This window comes from Odontomachus brunneus, unplaced genomic scaffold (assembly GCF_010583005.1).
Source record: "Odontomachus brunneus isolate Ranch 3 - 2012 unplaced genomic scaffold, Obru_v1 Obru_scaffold_040, whole genome shotgun sequence".
NCBI classification, from domain to species: domain Eukaryota; kingdom Metazoa; phylum Arthropoda; class Insecta; order Hymenoptera; family Formicidae; genus Odontomachus; species Odontomachus brunneus.
In genome coordinates, this window is record NW_022639490.1 from 696,631 (window position 1) to 717,934 (window position 21,304).

At 32.4% G+C, this 21,304-nt stretch overlaps 2 protein-coding genes across 21 annotated transcripts in view; one reads left to right on the plus strand and one right to left on the minus strand.

The window, feature by feature from the left end:
• The window catches only part of LOC116844194, a 137,478-nt gene that overhangs the window by 108,207 nt on the left and 7,967 nt on the right, over positions 1–21,304 (plus strand). For 3 of the 16 annotated variants that reach the window (XR_004378001.1, XR_004378000.1, XM_032815411.1), the window contains 2 exons: positions 12,754–12,795; positions 19,208–19,580. The exons of 3 other annotated variants lie outside the window; for them this stretch is intronic. Coding sequence is in view for 1 of the 13 variants with exons in the window: in XM_032815411.1 (XP_032671302.1) it covers positions 12,754–12,762 (9 nt within the window). In the remaining 12 variants the exon portion in view is untranslated. Of the gene's footprint in view, positions 1–921; positions 2,136–2,786; positions 3,174–4,450; positions 4,504–5,024; positions 5,932–6,096; positions 6,188–12,753; positions 12,796–15,729; positions 16,718–19,207; positions 19,581–21,304 lie in introns of those variants that run through there. 10 more of the 16 variants (XR_004377990.1, XR_004377995.1, XR_004377994.1 and 7 more) reach the window with 8 other exon arrangements.
• LOC116844192 overlaps positions 1–21,304 on the minus strand; it is a 280,321-nt gene that overhangs the window by 82,770 nt on the left and 176,247 nt on the right. The window lies entirely within an intron of this gene.

Sequence of the window (21,304 nt, forward strand, 5' to 3'; positions counted from 1 at the left end):
ATATATATATATTTCTATTATGTTGCGAACTGATGTCTAATTAATCATTTCACCACATAACTAAATCGCTCTTAATCCAAACCCTTAATCCTTCGCTCGCAATCCAGTCCCGAGAGTAAAGAAATTAAGTTCTCTAACTCAAAATCGGACAACCTGATGTACGTCGCGAACAGCGTAAAGAAACCCCTCTGGTTTCTGACTTGTGTCGTGAAAACCCAAGTAAGCATGAGATTTGTAAGTTTGTGCATGGCAGTTGCGCTCATCCATCGCAAGCGTACCCTTCACGCAACACTGATTGCTTTTAGATTTTTAATCAAGCGTTATAATGACTAGAGTAAATGATAAATTAGTTTAATAAAAATACAAGATATAAAATAATTCGTACTAATAGTGAAAAATTTTGTGCTCATTTTTCTCGTTGTTAAAATATTTTAGTTGTCCAATTATTTTAGTAGAAAATGCAAATCTCAGACATTTTTTTTATATTCTTTGTATCTTCTGTATCCTTTCTTATATCAGTCATTTATATTAAAATTCGATTTTAAACGAAAATATAGGGGAAGGGTTGGGGAAGTTACTTTTTAAAAGTAACTAATTACAGTTACAAGTTACTGGCTGAAAAGTAACTCGTTACAGTTAGTTATTCAAAAAGTAACGAGTCATTACTTTTAAGTTACTTTCTTTAAATGATTGTAAACTAGCATTGTAAATACAAAAGTCTTACATTTCGAGTTTCACTAAAATATAAAAATTAAATTTTATAATTAATATCTATCACATTAATTAGTCTATCCACTTAACAAATTTCAAATATATACTTAATATAATAAAAATTTAATGACAGTCTTGTAGAGAGATAAAAGAATTTAATCACATACTCCATAAATACGTTGACAAATTTATTAAATTAATATACGATTACTATATAATTTTAATTTTATTTGCGCTCCCCAAGTAACTATTAAAGTAACTGTTAAAAAAGTTACAAGTTACTAAAAATAAGTAACTAAGTTAAGTTACAGTTACCGAAGAAATATAACTGCAACTATAATACTATACTTCGTTACAAGTAACGAGTTACTTCCCAACCCTGAAAATGTATATAGTCATATGTAGTATTATATAAATGCGCGTAATTGGTAATATATAGAGTGTCGGGTAACTCACAGAAGAGTCGCGGTATACAGGTAGATTAAGTCAAACTGAACGAAAAATTCATTTTGCGAACAACGAAAAAATTCTGAGTTGTTAATCAAAGGAGATTCATGAATGATCATGCGCCATACGGTAGATGAGCTGTGATAGCGACGTCTACATGCTTATATATTGGGTCAAATTGAACAAAAAAGTCCTGTTTTTACTATTTTCCAAATGACCACGTACATATTTAGTTATCAATTAAAGAAGATTGGTGTACAGTTAATAATGCACCAATCTCCTTAAATTAATAACTAAACATCTATATTGTTACGTCCGACGTAATTTCTCTTCAGTTCGACCAAGTGCACCTTCTGTTACCACCAGGAATGCAATAAATGCCCTAGGTGGTCAAAGAACAATGGACTGATAATAAGGTGTCAAAATTTCACTATTGATTATTACTCACATGTCGTGAGAAACATCTTTCCCCTTCTACTAAAAGGTGGTGAGAACTCACGCGGGGGTATCTCGCCACCTGCCTATAAAAACGGGTGTGACTGCCCACACAGTAGTAGTGAGACAAGAAATCAGACTAGAAATAAGAAGTAATAATTCTAATAGAAACAAGAAGTAATAATTCTAATAGAGACAAGAAATCAGACTAGAAACAAGGAATCAGTCAATCAATCAGACGATCAATCAGTCAATTTATAATTAATTAATTGAACTTATAAAATTCAAACAATATACATAACAATTGGGTCACTAAGATAAAACATTAAAATTCGTAAATAAGTCACTGGAAACATAAAGGTTTATTTTCCTAACATATCCCCTGACCTAAGCGTCACGTTACACTTTATTCATATTTCCAAACCTACACCAACCTCTTAAGTCCGATCCTAAGCTCTTCAGTCTCTCTGTTACTACAGAACGAGAAGAACTTCAAATAATTTAAAATTTCTTAAAAGAAAGAATCATTACAACCAAAATCAGTAAGTAAAATAATTATTTTATACACACACATACATTTACACATTTACTCACTCACAATCACACGAACTTGTCCATCCCAGGGTAAAGTGGTTAAATCCATTGACCCAAAAAGGACAATTAACACGTTTTAAAAAACAACTAAGACGTGACAATATACATTCCTAAAAATTGAGATCTTGCCAGCTTTAGCACTATCGTGCCGCGACTCGACGACACTCGTTCCCTAGAAGTATCATTCCGAGTCTAAAAGTGCTATTTGAGAAGTCACAAAATGAGAGTCGAAGTCCGGCGGAGTAATTACGAGTGTTGAAGAAAGAGAGAAGGTTGTAGAACCATTGAAACTTGAGGAAGATCACCGGCAATATCATCCGTATAACTCGAGAATATCGTTAAAGATTAAGGAATACGAGATGTAAGATCTCAAAAAGGATCACTTCGGGAAAATTATTCGAAGAATATTCAAGAGAGCGTTCCTCTCTCTCTCTCTCTCTCCCTCCCCCCCGTCCTTCTTTCGGGGCATATTAGCCCGGCGCGTCTCAGAATATCACTTAAACTCCGCGGTTATAATGCAGGGCCGTGCTCTCCCTTCACGATATTTCAAGTTTAAAGAGTCGCCGCTTAAGATTCAAGGCTATTATTTAATATTCAAGAGCAGAGCGACCTCCCTCGCAGCAAGTCAGTCTGACAGACAAGGATCCATCGTGAGATTAGACGGCGAAAATAGGATTATCGAAAATCGTTTAAAGACTCGACATCGAGAGAGCGCGTTACAATGGCTGAAAGAACGCCGCCGGCTGACGGTGAGAAAGCGGCAGAAATCGCGCCGGATAAGACGGTGGATGTCGACGGTGGCGTTTTGTCGACGGAGACGCCGGCAGTCGCGGAGGACGGCAGCGAGATTAAAAGACGAGCCAAGAGGAACATCATCACCGCACCTGAATGGCAATCCGTGGAGATCGAGCGGGACGGGACGAGGTATCGCCGTGACGCGAACGGACAGTGGAGGCCGGTTTTGTATTGATTAACGTTTCCATACGGTTAGTTGGTTTTTTCTGCACCGCCAGTTTTTAACCTGCGACTGACGGACCGCGATACCTCCCCAGCGGCCCAAATCTCGAGCGCTCGGGGAGGGGAATTGTGTTTGTGAATTGTTATTAACGTATCAGAGAATAACCGCATCAGAGTGTACGCAGCGTGTATGTGACGCAAACATGTCAGAAATAGGGGCGTGCGATTTTACGATATAACGCGAGCACTGAGATCTTGAATCACGATGCAATACGCATTGGACTTTTATCGCAAAATCGCGCCTGCCATTCAAAATTCATTTCGTCATTTTAGTTGAATATTATTTTAGTTAAAATGTCATTTTAGTTAAATATTTATGCACATATCGCGCGACAATCTATATTATATACTATCCGATCCAAACTTATAATGTTAAGTTACATTATTTTTTTTATACATGATTTTAAGTCGCGATTACAAATATACAAATATCGCATATATCGTAATTCAAGTAAACAACTTGGGTCTAAATCTAAGATATATATTAATTGTTACTTGAAACTTGTCTCAAATGAGATTCTCAAATTTGAATTTAAAATGAAATTTGCATTAATAATTGTCACTTGAAACTTGTCTTATGCGAGATACTCGGATAACTTTTATTCGGAGTTAGATCTAAGTTTCTTCAATTAGATTATAATACATGTATTTGCATCTGTAATCAGGATTCAATTCTCAAGGAAAAACTCTTAACTAACCCTGAAATCTGAGTATCTCACTTGAGACGAGTTCCAAGTAATGACTATTAATACGAGTCTAAATATATATTATATTAATAATATAATGTATATTATAATGTATATAATATTATAATGTATATAATAATTATAATGTATATTATAATTTAATTGGTAAACTTGGATGCAACTCTGAATAAAAATCTCATGTAAGACAAGTTTTAGTTGACAGCTATATGGGCTCGAATCTGCAAAATAAAACTATATCTCACGTGAGACAAGTTTCAGGTGACAGCTATTATATATACACGGACATAAAAGTCGAATAATTATAAAAATTAAATGTTAAACTGAATTAAAACTTGTCTTACATGAGACACTCAGATTTTTATTCAGAGTTGCATCCAAGTTTATCAATTAAATTATAATATACATTATAATTATTATATACATTGTAATATTATATACATTATAATATACATTATAATTATTATATATTAAACTTTTTAATTTTTAATATTTTTTATATTTTTAATATTTTTAATACACATTTTTAATATTTTTTATAGAACACGCACGTAGCCAAATTTACTTAATCGCAGCTACTTTCCCCACCACATTGGTAAGCATTGTATTCGCTTTGTAATTCGAATAAAAATTAAATAATGTTTACCTTAAAAATCAGATTTCTCTCGCCAAAAAGTTTTTTTCCAACCCAGAAACCTCGGGCTTGTTTTGAGAGGCCCATGTTATACTCGTACTAAAAACGAAACTTTATTTACACCAGAGGTCAAATATTTGTCGGCCAAATTTTATCGTCCCAAAAGTCTATCTATTTTTTCTGCGTGTCAACTTTTTCATGCTGGAAACTAACATTTCCTGTGAGGTGTTTATTTTATAAAAAGTAAGCAGAGTGCTTTTTCAACAACCCGTGTTAATATACGAACAACAATAAACGGTTAAATTTTTTTTATTGTTCGTTTAATATCCTCGGTATTTCGCGCGTTTTATTCGGAAGTTACTTCCGTGGAGTTCTAAGCTTCCCTCTCTCTCTCTCTCTATTATTCGGCATCGTAATCACGATACTCACGCAATCCTGTGGACAAGATATTTTCTGAGCCACTCGCATATGCATATTTATAGGATCTCACACGGACATCATTTGAAATGCAAAACGACACTTGGCCGTTCCGATAACCTTAAGTAAATCGCGCTAAACATCTTCAAATACATCATTGACGCGCAACGGCGAGAGAATATATTTTAATATAAAATATTCATGCGGAAAGACTAACCTGAGATTGAAGAGAACTTTATAACGCGCATGATGTAAACAAATTAATATGCAGAAAAATAAACAACTTGGATAAACAGAAATGCAAAATACAATTATAATTTGAACACGCCACTAGAGAAATACATACGTAATGACGAGACGAAAAATTCGCATGGAGATTAAACATACTGAAAAAACAAGTAATAACATCGTCTTCAATTATGATATCAAACAACTATGTATCGAGGGATTTCGCCTTAGATATTTGTGATCTAAAGATATAAAAAAAAACAAATCCAAGCTAAAACTTAATTTATCAAGGTCATTGTGGCAGAGTATTTTTTTTTACACGTAAACAATTCTGTTTTTCAACGTAGAAATTCAACATAGAAGTTGAAATTGAAATGTAACGACCGTATCTTCCCGTATCTACGATGTGCAACGTCACTTATATTTGTTATATCAAGCTCTTATCAAAGATTTACGTAACTTCTGGCGCCATCGCGTATACGTAATGTAATTCCCGCGAAGACGTCTATTAATAAACGATGATATAATTTCATCGGTTTGTGGATCGTCGTGACAAAATATTAATCAGTCACTACGCAGCACTATTAGCGACAGCATTATAAATAACGGGTGACTGGCGAGAAAACCGTGCAAACGTTTCCGCTTTCTCGACATAGAGAAAGCGTTTCGTGCATCGCGCGTTCACAGTCTTATCGGGAACGGACGTTCGTGACGACTTATATACTTCGTGGCGGATATCCAGCATGAAAGTTCAAGTGATCGCGCTGTTAATGATCGTCATGTTGACGATGACGATCGCGGGCCGACCTTCAACGAACAGAAATCAGCAAGTTACTACAACGTTACCGAGCGTTACTACAAAATCGCTGAAGCAGAATAAACCCAAAATTGATATCCATAATATTATAGTTGCACCAGAAATCCCGTGCTCGCCTGATCAGCGACGCGATACCAATGGCGTATGCCGAGATATTCTGAGGAAATAAGAAGATTCATAAAGGTAAATTCGTGCAGTATCTTGCTGAATAACGTAGAAATATCGAAAGGACGCGTAACAAAAAAAAGAACAAATTGGCATGAAATTTAGCAGATATAAAAGGTAAGGTGACCAGACGTCCCGTTTTTCCCGGGATAGTCTCGGTTTTACATCCTTTGTCCCATTTTTTCGAACGCTGTCCGGGACGCCGATTTGTCTCGGATTCGGTCAAACAGTCCCGGTTTGCTCCAGTTTAGAGGGGATTTCTAAAATCCTTTAGCAAAAAAAGACCTCAAGAAAATTCACGGCTTTGCTTCTTCTTCTTAATGTTAAGTAAAGATAACCAAGGTCTTATTTTAGCAAGAGTTTTTAGTTTTACTCTATGCAGCAGATCTTCCTTGTTGTTAAATTATTTTTTTATATTTATAAGTAAAATATATTATTTCATTTTTTAATTTATATTTTATACATATAATATTATATATATAAATACTTTATATATATAATTTTCAGTAATATTTCTTCCTTCCCTGCGCTCCACAAATTAATCAAGTGTCCCGAATTTAAACCTGGGAAATCTGGTCACCGTATAAAAAGTGAATTAAAATATTGATCTTGTACATTCACCTTTTGGAACGAGCTTGCGGACAAAGTTCCTAATGTCGGAAATCGATCGATCGGAAAATGCAAGAACGAATAAGTTAACAGAATTTTCATAACTTCCTAATTTTAGAATTTCCTAAAAATAAGTAAAATTTACCCATTTTTAATATTTCAAACGTTATTGTGCTTAAGAATATGTATTTTAATTTTTCATTATAACTTTTTTCAACTTCATTGAATCGTAAAAAATTAGATTTATATTAATATTTTTTACATCGATTGAAAAAAAAAAAAATTGAATTTCGGTCATTTTTCCGGAAATTATGAGCAAATAAAAATGCGCTGGGTAAAGTTTATCCATGTTTATGGTTTACCTAACTTTTGAGTGTTTAGAGTTCTAGGATTAATGACACATAACAAGGTTATGTGTGTTCATTTGTTCAGATATTTTGAGAAAAGTTTGATAAACATATATCAAAGTGAACTTTCGCTATTGTAAGAGATAAATTGTTCTTCATTCGTTTTTAATGTCCGAAAATATTTCAATAACACAGATTTCTTGAAAAAAAAATCGCAATCAATCTTCTTCAGCAAGAAATTTATGAGACGTTGCTATTTGTAACATCACTGCAAACCCAAGTATTATTTCGGCTGAATCTTTTTTTATACGTTTTTTTCCGCTTTAAGTCAAGTTATTTAACGCGTTTGAATGTACGAAATTGTAATATACATGTCTCAAACGTATTACGCGACGCGGACGATTTGAAACGATAAGAAACATGTAGAAAGAGCATCAGCCAAATTACACGGTCGTGCGTTTGAAAACAACACACTTGGATTCGCGGTGATATCACTTTTTGCTATTATCACAATCACATGAAACTCCAAATTAAAAACGTGTTAACATAAAAAGACACACATACGGAAAGTTACATAACGCTAAAATTAGCTAGAAGGTATTATGGCGCATCTATGAAGCTCACAAAATCCTATCAAGATATTCATTGCTGTCTTATATACGCAAGTCGACTTTCAATTCACGAGTGCGTAATTCCCATGTCAGACAATTGTGTGATAAAGTGCCTTGTTAACATTACATATTTGCGTCTTGCATTTCCGACACGAATTTTTCCAGTTGAAGTTGCACGCGAAGCACGTATTTTCGCGTCCTGTTACGAAGCGTTCCCGCATATTCCAGCCGTTTATTCCGCCAATCGTATTATTCCGGCTCATTCTACGGCTGTTCGAATAGCATGCGCCCAATGGAACAGAATTTATAGCATGTAAAAAGGAAAACACCGAAAAAATTCTAAGCCTTCACACACATAATTCATTTTTTATGTCGCGAAACGAAGATGTCGAGGTTTTTATTGCAGTATTTATTCGCGCGATGCCATTTTTTTATGTTCGTTTGCAGATCCGACGATACGAACGATGTCATCCGAGGGCTACAAGCAATGCGATGAAATATCGTAACAGCGACAAAAAGAGGAACAAAACGAGGAGAGGCTAGAATGAGAGGAAGAGAGAGAGAGAAAGAGGGAAAAAGAGACTATATCACTAGCAGTGAAATTTACGATAAATCAACAATTTTTTATTGAATGCGGTTAACAGCGTATGTTATTTATTTTGCGATGTTGTGTAATTATGTGATAACTCGTCAACCATAATATGGATTCTGATATAATTTTTATAACTTTTTTACGATACTTTTTCTATATTCTAAAATAAAATTCACAATGTAACCTAATAAAGTAGCATAAACAAATTTCTGTCGATTTAACTGCGCGTCATTCAAGAATTGGGCGTGCGAAAATTTTCACGATGAGTTACTATGAAATTTGGAATAGAAATATTTTTAAAGAAAAAAAACCACTCGTGTCATAGAAGAGGAGAAGTTTTGCACGTACTCAGTCAATATTTTTTTTCCATTGTAACTATTGTTATAATAGAAAAAATATATTTTTATATTGTTATAATAGAAAATAAATATTTTTTTCTATTATAACTATTGCTATTATTTACAAGTATTTACAATATAAACAAGAGAAGTATTCACAGTTATCTCTTATTAGAATAATTTTAATTTTTGTATTCACAGTTATCTATTATTAGAATAATTTCACAGAATATAAGTAAGTTGTACAAAGACGAAACGTTTAAAAGTAGCTTAGACCAGAAAGTCACACGCGAAGTCTACGTTATCTTGCTGAGATACTAAACCTCGCAACGTATGTTTACCGACAAGCAATGGATAATCTTCCGGTGATCTCGAGGCATGATATTTTTAAAACACCCTCGGTCATAAAGATATTACTCAGTGACGTGACTTGATGGAGTGCTGTGTTCCGCACGCGAGTTGACGGAACGTGCAAAATTAGCAATCTTTTGCACAATTGAGACTTGTATAATACACAGTAAACACTAACTGTCAGTAACACAACATCAATATTTTGATTTCCCACTCAACAATGTAAAAGCAATATAACGCGTGTTATATAACAGTTACAATGTTGAATAAGAAATTATAAGTCTGATGTAATGTCACTGTTAGTTGGCGTTTATTCCCTGAGTGCTTTTATTAAATTATATCATATAGTATTTATAATTTTTATATACTAATGTTAAAGTTGTATTATTTTTTCGAGATAACATGTATAAGAAACCGATTTTGTATAACCTTGAGATTTTGATTGAAGATCTTTGAGAATTAATCCTTTAAATTCAATCATATTTGCGGGATTAATGTACAGGCAAAATATTTCGATTTCTGATATATATCGTTCTGATTTGTATTAAAACACATCAAATAAAGAACGCAATATACAAGGAAATAAATAATCGAAAGAAACACATAAAGGAAAATATAATTCCCAATATTCCAAGAAACATACAAGGAAGAATAATACGAATAATAAAACAGAATTGCGGAAAAGGATGATTCACGCTTAAGAATCGAACGTATATCCCTGCTTGAAAGATTTGATAGAATTACATAATAAAAACCTATGTAACTGAATCGTGTTTAAAAAAAAAACGAATAAAAGTACATGGAAACGCCTGCGTGTTCAGCAAATATTTAATCGTTCAATATAATATATTTAATGTATTGGAGATAAGTTACGATATAAAATGGAAGATTTCACTTTTTTATACAGATTGAAATAGGAGAAATTAAAATTTCTGGTAAAACTAATAAAGTTTAAATAAAATCGTATAATTTTTCATTGAAATTTGTACGTATTTCTATCAATTCCTCCTTATATTGTATTTTTTAAGCTCTGATATTTTTTAAATTCCGACTGTATATTCTTCTATTTACATCACTTATATTTTCACGAATGTGATCTTAGCGAATAACGTCAGGTTTCAATTTCCATCTTTGAGTTTTGAAACTTGAGAAACAGTCCAACAGATTGCGTGATTGGGAGCAATGTTTTTATTATAAATAGAAAGAATACGATGAGGAAAGACTCGTTGGAACAAGTAGAATAACGAATTTAACGACTGAAAATGGAATAAATGATAAGTAAAGTGACGCCAATCAAAAGAGTTAAGAAGAAAGAATCCAAGAGAGGAGATAGTCAAAGACAATAGGATTGATTAAAATTTCAATTTGATTTTAGCGAATCTCTAAATATCAAAAGATGACATTTTTGTATTCTATTCTATTAATAATAATGATACTCAATTTGTTGCCACCGAACTCTTGCCAATTAAGAATCGTGAAAAATAGCATACACACACACATACACGAAAAATTTTTTGATTAACATGTTTATAAGATTATTTATAAAAGCCATATGTCCGGATCCTAACTAGAGAAGAGACGGGATTATACAAGAATATATCACCATGAAATTATCCCATGAAATAGCTGACAAATAGAGGTAAATATATCTTTAAAACAATGCATTTAATTTTAACAAGTAGTATAAATCTTAATGGACAACAGTTCCAAACGGCATAATTGAATAAAGCCTCAGAGCGTTGTTAAAAAATTCAGCGTATAATTCAGTGGCAAGTTTATATGGAAACTATTGTAAATTTGTGTAATTTAATTACAGGTTCAATTCTTTTTATTTATCATTAATATAATATTTCCGAGATTGTTTTATTGAGATTTTATTTTTTGAGGTTGTTTTTTTGAGATTTTATTGTTACATATTGCTTTTATATTTGCTTTTATATTATTTGATTATATATTTCTTCAGAAAAAGAGAGAGATACACTGCTTAATGATGAGAAATGTTGAATTATCTGCAATTTATAATACTGATAATGTTAACAACATCATCAACAACAGTCATAACATTAACAACAGTCTTAAGTGTTGTATAAAAATGTAAATAAGTATAACATTTAAATAATAAATAAATAAAATAAAAGTAGCAATAATATAATATAAAAATAATAATAAATAAAAAGAAAATCAGTATAAAATATTTAACTGTCGAAATTAGTAAGGAGTAAACTTTCTTTTCGATAAACCTGCATTATCCGAATTTGTAAAAAGACAGTATGTTGTTGCACCTGCGCTTTCGCATGGGAACGATATCGATTAGTATCAATAATTTTGATGTAAACAATTGCAGTCTGAACAGATAAAGTTCCTCGTAACGTCGAGTAAACAGAGAGTGACAGTCGAATTTCAAATGGGCTACTGAGGCGAGCGGACGTTTGATACCTTTGGAGAACAAGCGATTACGAAATTTATTCAGCGAGTTGTGCGTAATGGAATTAAAGGGCTTAAATAATTTTACATGGTTTACGTGGTTATTTACTCGTCAACCCAGACGCGAGCGTGAGAGAGCGCAACATTATAAAACATTATCAAACCGTATTAGATTTATATCTCTGTTATGTAACTAAATTTATATAACTGAAGCGAGAAAGGATTAAAATCTCTAAGCTATTCGCAAATGTCTAGTGCGAAATGAAATTTATACTGGGAGGATAATAGTTTATTTTTTCAAAAGACTCTCTTTGCGAGCTTTGTAAATTTAATAGGAGAAACCGGGTCTGGTCGTCACACTTTTCACACATTGATTAAAAAAAGATGTATGCAATATTTTTTTAATATTGTGCACATTTTGATATAGATATAACTTTGAAAAGAATAACTAAAAGAAAGAAAATATCCTTATATATATTTATACACAAAAACGTTATTAAGTTGTAAGCGAAAAATCGTGCAAATGTGATTATCCATTCCATACTCCCAGGATTAGTTGTCACATATCTTTCATGTAAAGGGAGCAAGACAAATTATTTCTTTTTTAAAGTTTTAAGTGTTTTAATAAAGTTAGTGTTAATCTTATAATCAGGTTTAATATATAATCATTGAACTAAGAAGATAATAATTCACATAAACTTTATAATAACAATATTGAGCTATATATATAGCACCTTACGCAGGCTGATATTGTTGTAATACTGTGTATGCTTCCATGCTCTTGTATAAATCACATCATAGCGACGAACTCACAATGCGTGACAATTAATCTCACTTAATTTGAGTCGATTTAACCCGAACGATCTTTTGGAATAAAAGAGATTATATTTATAAATTATGTTGCAGAAACTGTTAACTAAATGCAGGAAAAATATTAAATCTATAACATCTCTCATAAATAAAAAAGGATTGTGACCAGAAATGCCAAAAACAACGGATCAATAAAAATAGAGACAAAATTTACACATCGCGTCCAGTTTTCAAAAAGCACTTGTAAATACTACACGCGATGTTTCTGTGTGTTATAAACCGTTTTGTACACCTAACCTAAAAATAAACAATCTATACTAAGGAGAAGAATATAAGAAAGAGATAGAATATGCTCCTTTATTTATGACAGAGATATATAAGTTTCGTGACAACTGACCCGTGTGACTTCCAAACCCGGTTTCCCCTTCTATTTCAAAAATTATATTAGCTCGTGACGTATTTCCTCGGAAATATGACATGTGTATTTTATTCTTTTTTGCAGGTTCGATAATAGTATCTCAACAATGTGAACTGAAAACAAAAGGTAAGGTGGAAGACCAAAGTAACATCGTGATATTAAGGGAATGCTGGAATCGATGACGAACTTGAACAATGTCGATGATGCAAGACGATCGTCACTAACATAATCACGCTATCTTTTTCGTATTTCTTGTATACAAAGAACTTACATGAATGTGTGTTGCCTTGTTTTAACATATTCAACGGAAAATCTAACCATATATGTGTAGGAATCTTTCTGCAAACTTTTCCGATATTCTTAAGCTTCCAAATGCAGATGCGAAGGATGTTCTTCAAAATTTTTCTGCTTGAAGCATCCACACTTTCGGTATGTACAAGCTGCGGAATTTTTGGATTAGTCAAATATTACGCTAACTGACAGCTTAAGATTTTACATTAAAAATTTCTTGTTCATTTTCGTCACATATCGAGCAATGCTCCTATTTATTTTTGCACGTACTTTCATTGCGTAAAAGCATTTATAATTCTGTGCAACCAACACGACGTAAACCTTGCAGAAAAATGTCAGTGTTCTGCCGGTAAAGTTTTCAGCTTCCCTTTAACCACGAAAATATTCTGTACTCATGAAGCTTCAATAAATTCACGTTACTAGTTCTTGCCACAGCACACGTATATCATAAATTATATAATAAACTGTATTTACCATCGTATTTCAATCATACATCAAAGTGACAGAAACAATAAAGATTCTTGCTAGAAAGAACTTAAGATACATTGGTTGTATTTACAGCGTTATAAGTTCAATTAGCTGTAGCCGTACACGACCGTACACAACTGGTGTATCGTCTTAACTACCAACATCTATAATATATTAGATCGCGAGCATTGACTCCTTGAGCATGGACGTCCCGGTAATACAAACTTGTACAAGTGTGTGTGTACGCTGTTTTGTAGGTATACACACCGACAGCACACTCACATTTCGATTTAGTGACTTTATAAGTGAAAAATTCTTATATTTGTAGAGTAACTGCATTCCAGTCAGTTACTAAGCCCGCCACCAATGCGTTATTTAAGCACATAGTTTCTAAGAACACTGAATCTAGGGTGTATATAACGAGGTTCACGTTTTGGTATATTATAGATGTCTGTGATTTTAACTCTAGAACATCAAACTTAGACGTACCACACCCATGCTATTATTGAAGAACCTCACCGCTTCTATGCAGTGAAAGATATTTTATTTTTTTATTTGATATAAATATATCAAATAAATATGAATTATTAATGAATACATAAGGGGATCAGGATTTTGGAGAAAAAAAAGCTTCTGGCTCTCCTTTATAACTGGGGTCATAAGTCAGGCCCTTTCTGCCGTTTAGCAGTTGAAAAAGATGCTGTTGAAATCAGTCTTGACGTTAAAATTCTTCATGTTAAAGCAATATATTTTGTTTAAATTATTGTTCCACGTTTTTTGGAGGAGTTGTATTCTTCACCTTTAAGTGGCAGTTGATTTTATACAATACAACGTTACAAAAAACTAACTTTTCAAGCAAATAGCCTTTTTGCAATTAGAAAAACTTTTATTCGGTCTTTCTGCAAAATTAACTTCTTTTTTATGATACCTCAATCGCGTAATTAATGATAGAAGACATATTTCTGATATTTTGGCGTTTAAATAAAAAACAAAATATGTTAAAAGGTATTTACTTTTCTGAGAAATATTGATAGTTAAAAGTGGCTGGATGCATTACGTCCAATGTGATGAAATCGGGACTCGAGAGAAGTATGGTGTTCTAGGATTAAATATGAGAAACTCTATAAATATGAAAAATACAGTAAATGAAAAAATATTCACAACTTACTGCTTGAAATACTTTTAAACGAAAAATATAAGCTTTTATATAATCAAAGCGTTTAAAATCAAATGCACGATGAGAAGAAGTTGTCTTTATTGCTTCATTGCTCTTCTTGCTCGAATGCAAATATCGGATCATGTATCAACAGATATGGATTATTCTCAAATCGAGTCATAATCTAGTAATTAAAATATCTCCGACTATAATATCGATGTTAATCAGTGATGTAATTTGATAGAATATGCTTTCTATATTTCATGGAACTCAAGGAGGCTACATAAATTTCGCAAAATTTTGTAATACGAATCTGTATAATTTCCATACATTTATCAAATAATGTATAACATCGTTCTATATCCGTGAAACATGTACTAATTTTTCGCAACTTCAAAATAGAATTAAAAATGTTTAACCATAAAGTAATATAAAAAGGGAGTTAATTAATATTAATGATATAGCCTGGGATTCATACAGAGTCGGTGACGTGAGAGATTTAATTCATCGCATACGTTATAAAGACTGGAAAATTTATCTAGCACGTACGTTAACACTGTTAAACATTATTATCTTTCCAGCATTTAATATTTGAACTCCAATATCTGAACTTCGCCTCTTACTGGCCAAAAGATATGTTTAATTAAAATTATATACTTCGTAGAGTCTGTATAGAATTGTTTGTATTAACCTTTTTAAACAATGCATATAAGAAACTGCGGAGGAGTATGGTTCACTAAAACTTTGTGAATACTTACATTAGGTTTATTTTTATTTATTTTTTAATTATATATATAAGTGAGTATAATTATATATATGTATAATATATATATGTGAATATAATTTATATATGTGAGTATAATTTTGATTGCGGCGAACAATCACGATATTTTGATTTTGATTTTAACAATACAACCTAACAGACTACGTCATTAGAAAGAACATCTATGTTAGAAATGGAAAACATTTCAACAATGTTCATTGAGACGCGTAGAATAATGAATGTAATGAATATAATATAAATTTAATAACGTATATGTTTAATATAATATTCTTTTCCTCTCTCTCTCACCCTCTCTCTCTTATTCCATGGTTTCTTATAAGAGAGAGAGGGAGAGAGAGAGAGAGAGAGAGAGAGAGAGAACTATACTAAGCATACTTGTTATTAAATTTATTAAAAATTTTTAACAGCTAAATTGCAAATCCAACTTTGCACTAACAATTAGTTTTACATGAAAACAAAATAAAATCATGTACTGTCTTCCAGTGAATATCGAGATATTTTTATCCAATCAAGAATACTTAATACACACTATTAGCGCGCGACCAGCACTTCATCTATTGAACAAAGATAACTAAACTAACGATAAAAGTAGCGGTTAAATTCGTTACCGTTGTAAAAATGTAACGACATTACCGTTACCATTACAAACAGAGAAAAGTAACGATCATTCTCGAAGAAAAATAACGATAACGGCGTTACAAAAAAAAAAACATACTTACCAACTCTAATAATTTCCTAATCGCGTTATATACTTGCACTTTCTTTCGCATATAAGATACCGCAATAGAGGACAGTTATTTGTTTGCGCTCAGTATATATTCTGGATATAAGTCCTCCTCCATATTTCATGGATGTTTTTCACAAGTCATCAGATTGCACAGCAATCCATTAGATTTGCATCATTGAACGTAACGCCTATGTTATAAATACGAGAACCACGATAGAGAATGATAGTATAACGAATGTAACGAGTTGGAATAAGCGATACGTGGGATTCGTATATGTCACGCTAATCGAAATAATTAAAAAGGAAGAGAAGGCGCGATACAGAAAACGAAAGGATCAACTAATTTCGATTGGATTTATAGAAAAAGAACGCTGGTTTTGTCTCTGTGTCGAGATGAAGTTTTTTGCGGGGGTTTTATTAATGATAATAATACTGAAGTTGGTGCCACCGAATTTTTGCCAATCCTACGATTACGAAAAAATAACAATAACAGAAGAATTTGAAGATTATCCGGAATTAACTACTATGGTGGAAGTTCTTTCAAAAAGCTCATGTCCACCTGACCACTTACCTGATTCTAGCGGAATGTGTCGTCAACGCGTGAAGTAGCTAACGCATAAAGGTAACTATGCTTTTACTAAAAGAATTAATTCAGTTTTAACAAATATAATAATCCTAATGAGCGTAAGTTCAAGCAGGATAATTAAATCAAGAACGTAGCGTTTCGTAAAATCGCTAAAGCAACGCACGATGTAGCTCCAAGTTCCTTACGTGAACTAATTCTGCGTGTATGTGATCCTATGTGAGGTTTATTTTATTTAACATTAATACGATATTAATATTTAGTAATATTTTTTTCAAAATTATTACTTGAATATATACTAGCTCGATTTAATAATATATTTCATCAGATTTTTAAGGTAGAAATATCAAATTTACTGCAATATTAATGAAATAGACTCAAATCTTAAACTGAGAACGAAATAGTTAAATTAATAAGACTCTCTTTGAACGGAAGAAAATTTGTTCAAGCAAACGTTTAGTTGATCGAACGAATTATATTGTTGTGATGAGAGTCATCGATTGATTCAATAATTGCGATTTGGTCAATAACTATATCAACGCAACTTATTGTTACACTAATGCGTAATTTGTTCAGCGTAATTTAAAAGCGGATGACTGTTAATTTTGTCGATCCAACTTTTTTCTCACTGTACGAATTGAAGTAAACTCATTAACAATAATTGAAAATGTATATTTTCTTTCTACTAAATTTATATTTTCTTTCTACTAAATTTAACTCGTTATTTATAAGAAAGCAAAATATAGCACTGCTTTATCGAGTCATCTTAAATATTTATCTTATTTTATACAATTTATTATTTCTACAGATTTCTTGCGATCTCTATAAATAATGCCTTTTAAAAAATTACTCAAATTGCGACGACTTCCTTCCGGAAACACAAACACAATTTTGAATATATTTAATCTTTTACGTAGCCTCCTTGACTTTCGTGAAATATAGAAAGCGTATTCTATCAAATCACGTCACTGAGAAACATCGATATTATAGTCGGAGGTATATATTTTAATATTTACAAGCTCAAAGATATCAGCGTTTCAGTAACGTGTTAACTAAAAATCAGATGCAAGACACAGCTGCAAGATATCGTGATAGCAATTGCTCAGTGATAAAAATATTCTATATAGCGAGCAAATTTCAATAAATTCACGCTACTTCCGACTGAGACAATATTTCTTGTAACACACCTGGATATGAATAAAAAATGCTTTTCATTTAATTAATAACGGGAATAAGGAGCAAAAGAAGTAATGTTAAAATAATCGGGCTTATATCGAATATCGATATCAATTATATTCGATATCGGGAATATCGAACAATCGGAATTCTGGCGTGAATTCTCCGTGCATGTTTCAAGTCTCTAGGAGATTCCTTGGCGCCTGCGTTTGACACGGTTGGAATATTATTATCCTCGCGAGATTAAGTTCAAATCCCGCACCAATATTTGCGGTGACACTGATTTAATCTTCTTCTATTTTGATTTGATTGTATATCTCGAGAGTCTATCAGAGACACTTCGTTACATTAATTCATCTTACGTATCACACGTGTGTATTAATTATGTTACAAATTACGCACGTGTATAATAAACCATGCAATTAATAATATTTCAATTTATATATGCTGAAATAACAGAAGAAACAACCGCTCTCGCACAGAGAAAATTTGTTGAATCAAATAAACGCTTTCTTCGAATGGTCCAAAATACATTTTTTGGTTGACACAACAAAAATATTTTGTTGAAACTAAGCCGCAAACTAAATATTTTTGTTGCGTCAAAGAAAACATTGATCGATCAAAATTTGTTTAGATTATTCCAAAAAAGTGTTTGTTTGATTCAATCAAATCGTCCTCTCTATGTCAGGAAGAATCCAAAACATATTTCGTCGAGCTATTTCTATGCGTGATAACCTCCTACCGCTTAACCGCAAATATTCTTCGCAAATATTCATTCATTAATTTCTTAATAACGATTGCAACAATAGCATATGATAGAACGTTTTTCTGTTCAATTTAGTGAACTATAGTCGCACATGAGCAATGTTAATTATTAGATATACTGTAAACAGTAAGCAAAAGAATAATTCGCAGTCAAAATTGTCTGAAATAGTTTTATACGAGAAATATAAGCTTTTATACACAAACAACACTTTTGAAATCAAATGTACAATGAAGCATATGATACTTTTATCTCTTTATTATTTTCTTGCTCGAATGCAAATATTCCCAGACAACACAAATTACTAAAAGATGTCTTAAATACGTCCAAAAAATATAGAACATTCTTTGGATGTCTTTAAAGCATCTTTTAAGAGATTATGCTGTCTGAGTTGCACCATGTACATACATTGTATACGACAAATAATAGACTATTTTCAATTTTATTATTAATAATACTTATTAAATCGAACAAGAAAGCGTTTACAAATAATGCCTCTAAAAATATTACATATAAGACCACAACAGATTCCAGGAATATGAAAAGTTTCGGAAATATGATGTGTATTTCCATTTTATGTATGTTTGCAGGCCTGTGAGGATATCAGTATTTCAACAATGTTGACTGAAAACCAGATGCGAGGCAAAGGTCCAAAATATCATCATGACTGCAACCGCGGAATGACGAAAACATTATGTGCATCGACGAAGTTTCAATAAATTTATGTTATCAGTTCTGCTCACAGTATGTGTGGTTAAACACACATAGTAAGCTACGAATTACGAAAGATCGATAACATTACATTACAATTATATGTAATAAACCAAATCAAGTTTCAATTTACGTTCGCCTAAATGATAGAAAGAGTAGTCACTTTCACTAAAGAAGAAAAAACAATGATGTGCTTATTCGATTATATTTATTAATCAATTTCTTAATAAAAATTACAACGATAGAGCGAAACGATATAAGACTTTCCTATCCAATTTAATGTGCTGCACAAGTATACGATTGATGTCATATCAAATAGATAAATTCTGGATATAGTTAAGGGGATGCTGAGGCCGATAACAAACTCAAAAAATCTCGATAACGCAGAGCGATCGTCATTAACTCAATCATCCTTTTCATATTTCTTGTATATACGGAATTTACATAAATGTGTGTTGTTTTGTTTCATATTCAGCGCAAAACCTAACTAGGTATGTGTAGAATTTTTCTGCTTGAAGCATCTACACTTTCAATATGTACAATCTGCGGAACTTTTAGATCAGGCAAATGTTACGCTAACTAAAACCTTGCAATTTTACAATTCCTTTTAAATTTTCTTTATTTTCGACACATATTGAGCAACGTTCATTAATTTTTGCACGTACTTTCATCGCATAAAGACATTTTGTAATTCCGTACAACCGACGCGATGCAAACTTTGCAGAAAAAAATGTCAGTATTCTACCGATAAAGTTTTCAACTTCAGTACAACACTTTACTAAGAGGAATATTTACAGCATAATCCCTGGAATAGCCTCAAACAAGAAGCATAAACGTTCTGACGTTATGAAAACGCGCAGTAAAGAAATCAGCATGCATTATCCTTATGTTTCCACTGTTTTTTTTACTCAAGGATAAACATGTACAGTCAAGAGCGAAACGAGTTTCAACATTTTTTTCTTCTAACAAAGGTAGTAGTATATGTATTGTTACATTTGAGAATTATTTCTCACGGACTTACGCAGCAATCGCCGAATATATTACAGGACTTAAAATAACAATATGCGAAAGTAAATTTCATCGAGGCAACGTGAAAAATCACGTCACTGTTTGACATTGATATTATAGCTAAAGGCATCTCAGTCATTAGATTACGACTATTAGTCACGATCACTTGAAAACAATCTATTATCTGTACAGTCGAGAGCGAAACTGTTGTAACAATTTCTTTCTAGTTCTTTTTTGAAGCTCGTAACTCATCTAATTGTCATATTTGAGGATCATAGATTTGCTCGATAATCAGATATGACAAGGCAAACTGACTGTACGTGGAGTAAATTTTACCCAGTCTACATGAAGAGTCCAGTCCCAGTGAAAACATATTGATACATTCGCAATTCCGGGTTAAATCGTAGCAATAGCGATGCTCGAAAAATGGAAAAGTCTTGTGCTTCAAATATAAGAGACATCTAACGGCATAACTTAGACTGAAAGTCCAGAAAAAAGTGAGTATGAAAGTAGCGAAGGAAAAAGAAAGGGAGAGAGAGAGAGAGAGTGTGTGAGCGTCCTCTTGCATTACTCTCATACTTACATTTTTCCTGGATTTGCCGTTTAGCTTGTACCGTCGGATGTCTTATATTTGAAGTATAAGATTCTTCAATTCTTCCAGCGTCAATATTGCAACGATTTTTTCGGATATATCAACACGCTTTTCGCGTAGACTGGGTAAAATTTACTCCACGTACAGTCAGTTTGCGTCCTGTCATATCTGATTATCGAGCAAATCTATGATCCTCAAATATGACAATTAGATGAGTTACGAGCTTCAAGAAAGAACTAGAAAGAAATTGTTACAACAGTTTCGCTCTCGACTGTACAGATAATAGATTGTTTTCAAGTGATCGTGACTAATAGTCGTAATCTAATGACTGAGATGTCTTTAGCTATAATATCAATGTCAAACAGTGACGTGATTT